Below are 11,724 nucleotides of genomic sequence, written 5' to 3' on the forward strand. Positions count from 1 at the left end.
TAATTTTTTTGATGCCTCTTCTATACTCTGTGTAAGAACTAAGAAGGGCTTGCATCATCAACATGAGAGGCAGATGATGCCTCACTGACAGTTGCAGAACTGAGCCTTTCCTTTCCACTGCATGTGGTGAATGGTATATTGGTAATTTTATATATTTCAACACAAAATTTTCCATTTATTAGAGGTGTTTTCTCTTTACCAATGTAAAATGTTTTTTTTTTTTTTTATTTCAGATGCCCTGACTTAAGTCCTCTATGCTCTTGGGCATTGGTTTTAGTAGATGTTTTTGAAGGTCTGGTATCATCATGACTGGTTGCAGCAGCTGCAGCACTAGTATTTGGTTGCTGCTCCTGTTCTTCTCTCAACTGATCATCGTGATCCATATAGCTGAACATACACACAAGTTGTACAAAATCAACTATAGTTTAATAGTATTATTTATTTATTTGAACTTTTTTTTAAATCACCACTCACTGCGGAGTCACAGTCCTTGCATGCTAAGTCAACACACTGGCGTATGGCCTGCAGAGTCACAGCACTTATATGTTATGTGAACGCAGTGGGATAACGACACCTACACCACACACCAGTTGTACTAAAAAAACAATTATAGTATTTATTTAAAAACATTTTTGCAAATGCCAACTCACACTACAGACTGTCAGCGCTTCCATTTATGTGAACTCAATGGGGGGTGGGGGGTACAGCACACACAACAGGTTGTACAAAAAAAAAACTTTTTTACTTTTTTTAAACTCTTTTGGATGGATGCTGGACAGATATGTCAGCAGCACTGGAGTGTATGGACACTGGACAGATATGTCAGCAGCACTGGAGTGTATGGACACTGGACAGATATGTCAGCAGCACTGGAGTGTATGGACACTGGACAGATATGTCAGCAGCACTGGAGTGTATGGACACTGGACAGATATGTCAGCAGCACTGGAGTGTATGGACACTGGACAGTGAATGGGCACTGGACAGATACATTAGCAATACTGGAGTGTATGGACAATGAACATTGGATGGACACTGGACAGATACATCCGCAGCACAGAAATGTATGAACACTTGAGAGATACATCAGCAGTATTGGAGTGTATGGACACTGGACAGATACTTCAGCAGCACTGGAGTGTATGGACACTGGACATTGGAAGGACACTGGGAAGATACGTCAGCAGCACTGGGGTGTTTGGACACTGGACATTGGATGGACACTGGACAGTTATACGTCAGCAGCACTGGAGTGAATGGACACTGGACAGATACTTCAGCAGCACTGGAGTGTATGGACACTGGACAGATATGTAAGCAGCACTGGAGTGTATGGACACTGGACATTGGAAGGACACTGGGAAGATACGTCAGCAGCACTGGGGTGTTTGGACACTGGACATTGGATGGACACTGGACAGATACGTCATCAGCACTGGAGTGAATGGACACTGGACAGATACTTCAGCAGCACTGGAGTGGATGGACACAGTACAGCAGCCACTGGACACAGCACAGTCACTTAAGTGGGTGGACACACAGCACAGCCAACACTGGACACAACACTGCATAGCTCAGCAACTAGTACAGCAGTGTGGACAGTGAGAAATGGTGCCAATCCACTGCCATGGGAGCCTTATATAGAATATAAAACCCACAAGAATCTGATGCCAGGGTGATGACGTTTTGCCTTATTTTGAAATTCGAGCAAGGCGGGAAAATCCGAGCCGCCACTTGGTTTACCTCGGACCGGAAAGGTTCAGATGGGCACGGATCTCTGAGATCCGAGCCCGCACATCTCTACTAAGAATACACACTTGCCATCTCTAAATATGTCTAGTATAACATATACATACTATAAATATGCTGTTGTTTACATGTGCATTTTACCGGCATATATTCTAACTCTAAATATTCAACATATTATTTTTAATAGGCATAACTTCACATTTAATAGTGATTAATAGCCAGTAAAATAACGTTTCATCTTTGCCGTTTTAGTTACAAAAACAATTCTTTTTGCACTGATTATAACACAAAATTGACTACAATGTAGAAATTTTCCCTTAAATCATTTAAGTGCGTATATTGTACAGTATGTTCACAAATATACTATCTTTAGGGTTGATCAGAGTAAGGTAAGTTATAATATTCAGAACACACATGTCAAACTTGTGGCCCTCAAGCTTCTGCGATAGTTGGGAATTTCTGTTGGAACACAACGGTCCAGCATGCTGCCTGCTTCCCGAATATTATGGTCCTGCTGCACCGGTCTACACTCTCCCCATATAGCTTCAAATTGCATTGGACACCAGTAGTTTGGACCAGAAACTGTATGTATACTAACCTTGAAAGAGTGGCACTAGCCTCCATATTTCAATAGGGCCTAAACTGGCAAATTGTCCAAGTGAACATTCCAAAAAGAACACAGGCAAGCCAGCCAGCGCCAACATAATTGTATACGGGATTAGGAATGCACCTGCAAAATATAAAACAAGTATTTTACATCCTATGACAAAGACGATTTATATATAAGCAATGTAACACATACCTCCCAACATATAAAATAAAAATTGTTCAAAATAAGCGCCACACAAATTTACTAAAACTAAGACCATAATCGACCATCTACACCCCCAATCTGCCCAACAATACTCCAGCGTTGCTGAAGCAACATGCCCTCTTGGTGTCCCAAACGTAACTTTTTCTCATGATCACCATTGTTACTAAGATGCCTTCACATTGTCATTCTGCCAAAAATATAAATGACAAATCTTGAAATACTGGAAATTTGGACTGCCAAAAGTAGGAGAAGAGGATCAGATAAGGTAATAGCACTGTAATAATTATACGCAATCATGGCGATGAGGGTGTGACTACCTATTGTTAGAACATAATTACAGGCTACTTTGCATGGAAGATAATAAAACATGTTATTACAGCATCAGGTGCCTTCTATATGATAGATTGATAATCAAATTACTTTTTATATGGGAATCCATTTGAGAAGATATTTTAGTCTGTAACTGTATAGTGGGCACGTGAATAAAGTTTACTAAGCTGTTCAGGGAGGTAAATGCAGGTTATGTACGTACATGTTTTTTTGTGTGTGTGCAAAAGATGCATTGAGTATGCTCATAAATAATGTATGATTGCACCGATATGCAGACTGGGTCGTAGCTAACACCCACAAGTCTGTGTGCTCAGAGAGGTGGAAAGGGAGAATGCAAACTTAGGGTGAGTATAGTACTGGCGTGTTCAGATAGTTGCAGCACAATTATAGATGGAAGCATCCAGGCATCTGGCCCTGGCATACGTGCATGAGAGAAAGGGGGCGCGCGGACACTGCAAATGGGGGCGTGTTGTGAGACAGGGGGTGTGGACTCGCAGCACGCCCCCATATTGCTTAGTAACGGGGCACGTCTGTCAGCGGCAGCGGAGGACAAACCAGAGAGCCGGGAGCTGCGCTGAGCGCAGCCTTCCCGGCTCTCTTTGGACCAGACCGGCCCATCGGCCCTTCAGGTATTTGCCAGAAGTGCCAAATGGCTAGTCCGGCTCTGCATCCAGGCATATGCATGCCAAGAGCTGTATCTATTGTGGCTGCTCGACCTCTAGCATAAGGTCAAAGCTGATGAGGATAATGAATGTGGCTAAAAAGTTCTTCCGAGAGTTGACTGTCATTTAATGAGTTTAGGAGGAGGTTTATCAAAGCTTGGAGAGAGATAAAGTGGGGAGAGATAAATGCCCAGATTTATCAAGCCTTGGAGAGTGATAAATAGCATGGTGATAAAGTATCAACCAATCGGCTCCTAACTGCCATTTTTCAAACACAGCCTGTAACATGGCAGTTAGGAGCTGATTGACTGGTATTTTATCACTGTGCTATTTATCACTATCCAAGACTTGATAAATGGGCCCCAAAGTACCACCCAATCAGCTCATAGCTGTTATTTTTCAGGATGTGTTTTAAAAATTACAGTTAGAAGTTGATTGATTGGTTGATATCTCTCTTCACTTAATTTCTCTCCAAGCTTTGATAAATTCTCCCAGCGGCGTTAAAATAAAGAAGAAAATATATTAACATTTATTAATGTTTATTGTTTAGTACTAAATTAAATAAAAGAATAAAAAATAAATAAAAAAATGTCTTTAATGTGCTTCAAGGTTTCTGACAGGAAGTCTTCTGTGTGTAGGAAAATATCCCTCTCTTCAATCTCAACTTTGTCTCAGGTATTATTTACTTAACTCATTTACATAAGTTTTAACTTTCTTATAAACCCATTAAAAAACAAAAAACAAAAAAACAACAACTTGTATATTAGGTTTAGTGACAAAAAAACTCTGTAGGAAGAATCAGTGGCAGCATCAGGGTTGGCGACACCCAGGGGTATATTTACTAAAAGTCGATTTTGGGTCTATTTAAATTGACCAGAATAGACCCAGCATACCCGCAAAATCGACTACAGTGTTTGTATTCCAAATAGCTCATACCCTCCAACTGTACCTTTTTGGCAGGTACAGTACCTTTTTGTATGGTCTGTAGCTGCCAAAAAAGGCCTTTTTACAATTTTTGACTCTCCAAATTAACATTGAAAGTATAGGAAAGTGGTAGTCACGCCCCTTTTACCCATGACCACGCCCCCTTTTTAATTTGTACCGGTTTTCATGTGTAAAATGTTGGAGGGTATGATAGCTTATTTACTAAAAGTTGATTTTGAGTTCCATTTTAAAGTCACTGGATTATGTGAGTTCCATTTGAAGTTGTAAATGTGTTCTATTCATCAAATTCGACCCAAAATAGTCAAAATTATACAAGGCATTCCTATTGGCCAAAAAAGGTCACATGCCCTGTATTACCCACAAACACATTCATTCCTGTGCTAATTTGCATATCCACATATTTTTTTCATTATTGCTGTGCCTTTCCGTTTCAATGTCATGATTTATGCAGCCAGTGTAACCCACATGCTTCTCTTGCATGTTTTTTTGCATCATATTGATGTTTCAGATAATTCTACATGATACAAAATAAAGTAGAACTGTATAAAATAAAGTAGAACTAAGGTTCTATTGAAAATTGTGATTTTGGGTCGATATTTGTGTGTGAAGTCGAGTTTCTGGTGATTTTGAGTCAGTTTTGCCTTTAGTAAATACCTGATTGTCAAATGCACCTCAAAATTAGAGATGAGTGGGTTAGGATTTACTCGGTTCTTTACACCAGAATTATCGCCATTTCTTATTTTCTGGATTTTTCTTATTGGCTACCCAAAACAGGTGACGTCCGAGAGCCAATAAGGAGATTCAGGTAAATCTGAGTAAAACCGAACCCGCTCAGCTCTACTCAAAATCACCTCAAAATGGACTGAAACTGAAAATCAACCTTTAGTAAATATACCTCCCAGTGCGGCAATAACCGCCTGTGCGCTCCAACGTCAGGCATGTCCGAAAGTAGGGGGTGGCTTATCAGACAGTGGGACTGGTCTTGCGGAAGTCCCCCATTTGCATCAGTATGAGGTAGTGGCAATGCGGGAAGCCCACTGGAAATGCTGGACATCCCCCAAAGACTCTGGCAGCAGTGACGGCTCTACCTCACTAACAGGAGCCGGACACTGCAGGATAATGTCACACTGCAGCACTCGGATCCTGTCACTATGGCATACCTCCTAATTGTCCCATTTTTCGCAGGCCGCAGTGTCTTGCAGTGTGGGGGGGGGGGGGGGGAGCCTCCTGTCACTCATACCGTACGTACTTGTTTTGTTTCTATGCATGACTTATTTTAATAGATGTTTTGTTTTTTGTTTGATATGTTATACCCACTTGTCTGAAAATAGAATTTTGTGGTGCGTTACAAAGAATGATGATTAGGGAGGTGGTGATGATGAGAAATAGACAGAAATATCTTCATGACTATTTTCAGTAACACATTCATGCATTCTTTTCATTCCTCCATTTCAAAGTGTATTTACCTCCGCCATGTTTGAAGGCAAGATACGGGAATCTCCAGACATTTCCAAGTCCCACCGCATATCCCACCATAGACAATAGGTAGTCTGATTTTCTAGACCAGACCTCACGCTCTGGTTCTCCAACACTAGCAGTCGCATTCTCATCCTCCTGAAATAAAACTGTGGATTACAGTAAATCTGTCTTGATTTAACAGATCTTAATATTTCCTGCAGACTTATAAGACATGTAGAGAATGAAGCATGTTCTGGGCTGAAAGAGTTCAAATGACAATGGGGGTAAGTCAGAATTGATCGCAGCAGCAAATTTGTTAGCAGTTGGGCAAAACCATGGGGGTAATTCTGAGTTGATCGCAGCTGCAAGTTTGTTAGCAATTGGGCAAAACCCTGGGGGTAATTCCAAGTTGATCGCAGCAGGACATTTTTTAGCAGTTGGGCAAAACCATGTGCACTGCAGGGGGGCGCAGATATAACATTTGCAGAGAGAGTTAGATTTGGGTGGGTTATTTTGTTTCTGTGCAGGGTAAATACTGGCTGCTTTATTTTACACTGCAATTTAGATTGCAGATTGAACTCACCACACCCAAATCTAACTCTCTCTGCACATGTTATATCTGCCTCCCCTGCAGTGCACATGGTTTTGCCCAACTGCTAAAAAATTTCCTGCTGCGATCAACTTGGAATTACCCCCTATGTGCACTGCAGGGGGCGGCAGATATAACATTTGCAGAGAGAGTTAGATTTGGGTGGGTTATTTTGTTTCTGTTCAGGGTAAATACTGGCTGCTTTATTTTTACACTGCAATTTAGATTTCAGTTTGAACACACCCCACCCAAATCTAACTCTCTCTGCACATGTTATATCTGCCACACCTGCAGTGCACATGGGGGGTCATTCCGAGTTGTTCGCTCGCTAGCAGATTTTAGCAGCATTGCTCACGCTAGGCCGCCGCCCTCTGGGAGTGTATCTTAGCTTAGCAGAATAGCGAACGAAAAATTAGCAAAACTGCTTCTAAATAATTCTTAGCAGTTTCTGAGTAGCTACTCACAGATTGCGATCAGCTCAGTCCGTTAGTTCCTGGTTTGACGTCACAAACATGCCCTGCGTTCGGCCAGCCACTCCCCCGTTTCCCCAGCCACTCCCGCGTTTTTCCCTGACACACCTGCGTTTTTTTGCAAACACCGGTAAAACGCTGAGTTGCCTCCCAGAAACGCCCCTTTCCTGTCAATCGTTTACCGAACAGCAGTGCGACTGAAAAGCGCCACAGAATCCACAGCAAACCTGCTAAGCTTTTAGTTAAATAACTAAGCGCATGCGCCCTGCGTGCCTTGCGCATGCGCAGTTTGCAACAAATCGCAGCATAGCGAAAATCGGCAATGAGCGAACAACTCGGAATGACCCCCAATGTGCATAAAGTTTCTGTTTATTTAAAGAGAATTTTACACAAATTTTCTTTCTCCTTTTAATTTAATACCTCCTACTTTACAATGAGATCAGTTATACTGTTGTTTTTTCATCTGCTGTCTTGTGGTAGAAATGAATCACATACTAAAGCTGTTCGTAAGCATCAATTTTTCTTCTGGAATCTTCATTCTAGACTTTCACTTCCCTATTCCTACATGCTAGCTGTGTGTAACCGGCAGTCCACATCACACTCCACCAGCATAATAATGACATGCAGGCATTAAACAGAAAATATTTCAGCAAAGTTTAATACATTATTCCAGCATTCATTTTGATGTCTACCATTTACAAAGGGACAATGGACCTTATTCAGTATGTACATTAATGCATTCGCATCTGCGATTTTATCTGCAACGGATGTGTCACCTGGAAATTTATTGGGATGCCCACTGGTGGTATCGCAAATCCAAGTAACTGTGTACAAACATGCATCAGTGGTCACAGAACCTTTGTTAATCGATGGTCACACCCGATGATCATACAGAATGGCGGCAGGAATTGATCCACTGGTGCCATGTTTTGTGCATACGGGATCACAGTTGTAGGCTGAGATAAGCCCTTTAAACTGTCACAACTCACCTGCGTTTTAGCCGCCACTGCCCAAAACTTAATGAAGAGAAGTTTAGTGATGTGTAATGGCTTTAACACTATGGGGGTCATTCCGAGTTGATCGCTAGCTGCCGCTGTTCTCAGCGCAGCGATCAGGCTAAAAATCAGCATTTCGCGTGGCCGTCCCTCCGTCTTTAGAATCAACGCACATGAAGAGTAACCACAGGGCTGGTCTTGTTTTGCACAAAATGATTTTGCAGGCGCTCTGCTGCACAAGCGTTTGCACTTCTGCAAAGCGAAAATACACTCCCCGGTGGGCGGCGACAATGCATTTGCACGGCTGATAAAAGTAGCTAGCGAGCGATCAACTCAGAATTACCCCCTATATTGTTAGAAAGTAGTGCGCTCCTGCACAATCTCTCCACTGTAAATATATGCTAGGCACCAGGACTCAGGCGGGAGGTCTGGTGTACTGATGCGCTATGTGACTGAAGCCATCTTGTAGATCCTTCTTTAGTACTGTGCGTGAGACTGTAATGTGATATGGCAAAGACACAAGTCTAAATGATTGGCGCCACGGAGATCTACATATGAAGATATTCCATCATCCCTGCGCCACTACCCATTTGCAGGATACACTCACTGGTTGGTGAGCTGTATAAAAACCTACTAGGCTATGAGCTCTGTCAATTACTAATGTACATGTAACAGTGAGTACAGCTGTACCTGTTCAGCGTACTACTTCAATAAACCACTCTCATACCTCCCAAATGTCTCGCATGCAGCGGAACAGTCCTATTTTTCTGGGACTCTGCCATGGTGGTAGGGGGACGCACACACCACTGCTCTGCATAACAGGTCGGTTCCACTGGAACCGTGTTCCAAATGCCGGGTCAGACCAGGGACTTTGAAGGGAAATGGGTATTGTAGAAACTCCAAACTGTATTCTCTTTATAAACAGGGAATGTTAGTTACAATCAAGGCTGCCATCTCAAATTGTGGGGCCCGGGACTGACAAAATAGACAGGGCCCCTTCCCCCGAAAAAAAAGATTCTGCCGTACTGCTCCACCCCTATGTGATGTCATACATTGTGACGTTACACATACGCGGAGTGTTGCGGACTTATAGGAGAGCTGATTCGCAGATAAGGCTTTTTTTTAAGGAGTTCTCACTGCGCATCAGCCTGCTGTTGACTCACAAACTGGTGCAGCTCTACAGGTACTGGCGGTAGGAGCCAGAGGTGGGCCCCCCTCTCTGTATGGGCCCAGGACACCAGTCCCCACGGTCCCCCCCCCCCCCCCCCCCTGATGGCTGCTCTAGTTACAATTGTTGCAGCATTTGTTGAGATGACCAACTGCGGCAAAGTCTTCCCCATCTGGTCAGTCCTACTCTACCACTCAGAATTATAAATACAGTATTTAAATTGCTATCCCTTTAGTGTTAAACATGGACATGCTTCCTATTATGATGCTTACCTACACAGAGGCTTTTAAAGGTAAGATCTCCACCAAATATAACAGCAAGTTGGATTAAATGAGCTAACACTGGGGTGCATGCATATACTGTATATAAAAAAAAACCTTTCAAGTACCACAAAGGGACTCACAAAAGGTGAGACTTTTGGAAGTATGTGCGACTCTACAAAATTGATATACATTTATATGTATACATAATATAAACAGAACATTGAGAAATACAATCTTCTGTCATTTTTCAAACACAGCCTGTGACTTGGTAGTTAGGAGCTGCTTGGCTGTACTTTATCTCCGTCTACTTCATCTCCGTCCAAGGCTTAGTAAATAGACCCTGACACAAGGGCGTAGCTACCATAGGTGCAGACAGTGCAGCTGCTATGGGGCCCAGAGCTGAGAGGGGCCCATCTTCCCTATCAACGTTACATGTGTTACTGTATATACATTTTTCACCATTGGGTGGTACGTAGGGGTCCTTTCAAACTTTTTCTTAGGGGCTGCAATATATCTAGGTATGCCCGTGGACCTGCTCATTGTAGTGTGGTATAAAATGAACAGTAGGATATTTTAATGTTACATAATGTAATATAAACCGGGGGTCTGTAATGAGGCACAATATGAACGGGGAGCACTATATACAGTATAATGTGAATTGGGGGTACTATGTGGCATAATGTGTACTGGCAGCTCTGAAATGTGACATACAGTACTGTAGGGTGAACTTATTCACTACTACGATTCATAAAAGAAACTAGAGCACTACAATGGGGCATAACATTAAATAAGGCTGTGCTATGGTTCAGAAAATGAACTACAGTACTGTAGGACACTATTATAAGGCATAAAATTAACAACTGCTGCAGAGAAGTGTCTCTCTAGAGGCATTGGGACGGGTGCCCCTTCAAAATGTTGCTATGGGGCCCACAAAGTATTTGCTACAACTCTGCCTCAACAAGTCTCTATGTGATAGCTCACAATACTGTTTTCACCAATATTGGCCAAAGGTTGCAGCGAGTTGGATGGTTACTAAAGGGCCCTACACACTGGCCGACATGACTGCACGATATGAAAGATCTCGTTAATTAATGAACGAGATACCGTTCATATCGTGCAGTGTGGAGGCTCCAGCGATGAACGATGCGCGGCCCCGCGCTTGTTCATCGCTGGTCCCCCGTCGGCTGTACATGCAGGCCAATATGGACGATCCTGTCCATATTTGCCTGCACTTCAATGCAGCTGGGTGACGGGGGGGAGTGAAGAAACTTTACTCCCCCCGTCACTGCCCCCTCGCCGCCGGATCACCCGTCGGCCGTATCCGCCGTCGGGCAGCTCGGCGGCGAATCGGCCAGTGTGTAGGGCCTATAAGTGACAGAGCAGCGATACAAGCACATTGCAGTTTATAGAAGATCTATGAAACATTGCCACAGCATAGTGGGGTACAGTGCACAGAACAGTGCAAACAATATATATATATATATATATATATATATACATACAGTGTTCTAAAGCCCGGCACTCCCTCCGCTGGTCAAATGCCCCGGTGCCCTCAGGGTAAATGCTAATAGATTGAACAAAGGCTGCGGCACTCAGGGTCTTAAATTCAGAAAGCTTGTATTGAAGTTCAGTTACATAGCGCACCCGTGCCCCACCAACGTTTCGGGGATTTTAACCCCTTTGTCAAGGTTTAACCCCTTCTTTCACCTACACCTTGACAAAGGGGTTAAAATCCCCGAAACGTTGGTGGGGCGCGGGTGCGCTATGTAACTGAACTTCAATACAAGCTTTCTGAATTTAAGACCCTGAGTGCCGCAGCCTTTGTTCAATCTATATATATATATATATATATATATATATATATATATTTTATAAAAAAAAATTCCAGTTGTAGATTACTTACATTAATTTCTGCAGATTTTTTCTGAAAGCATTTCCTAAATCCTGGTAAGGGTATATTTCCCATGACCTGTATCCAGCTGTATTTATATTTAATCACAGGCTTGGTTGCAGTGTCTCTGTGGTGCTGTCACTGAATGCAGTAAGGTGTGAAGAGACACTGCACTATAATTACTGAATAATTGACTCTATATGTGACTGAATCTTAATTGCTTATGTTTATTTAAGTTTTCTGTTTTCATAATGGAGTGAGGCTGTCTGCCAAACAGTAATTAAAGTGACTGCAAGATTTATTATTCTTACACATAGTTGGACACTTATTAATGGTTGATTTTGTTCAGAAAATTCAATTGGAATTGGAATTCAAAGGGAGTAGAATGCC

The 11,724-nt window shown here is 42.5% G+C and overlaps 1 protein-coding gene across 1 annotated transcript in view; it reads right to left on the minus strand.

Moving 5' to 3' along the window:
- Positions 1-11,409, minus strand: part of LOC134949137 (sodium- and chloride-dependent neutral and basic amino acid transporter B(0+)-like) — a 102,936-nt gene extending 91,527 nt beyond the window's left edge. Inside the window, exons 1-3 of the mRNA XM_063937545.1 lie at positions 11,347-11,409; positions 5,967-6,114; positions 2,348-2,479 (exon numbers count right to left, since the gene is read on the minus strand). Coding sequence (XP_063793615.1) covers positions 2,348-2,479; positions 5,967-6,114; positions 11,347-11,409 — 343 coding nt within the window. The remainder of the gene's footprint in view (positions 1-2,347; positions 2,480-5,966; positions 6,115-11,346) is intronic.
- Between the last annotated feature and the right edge of the window lie 315 nt (positions 11,410-11,724).

Source organism: Pseudophryne corroboree, chromosome 8 (genome assembly GCF_028390025.1).
Source record: "Pseudophryne corroboree isolate aPseCor3 chromosome 8, aPseCor3.hap2, whole genome shotgun sequence".
Classification (NCBI taxonomy): domain Eukaryota; kingdom Metazoa; phylum Chordata; class Amphibia; order Anura; family Myobatrachidae; genus Pseudophryne; species Pseudophryne corroboree.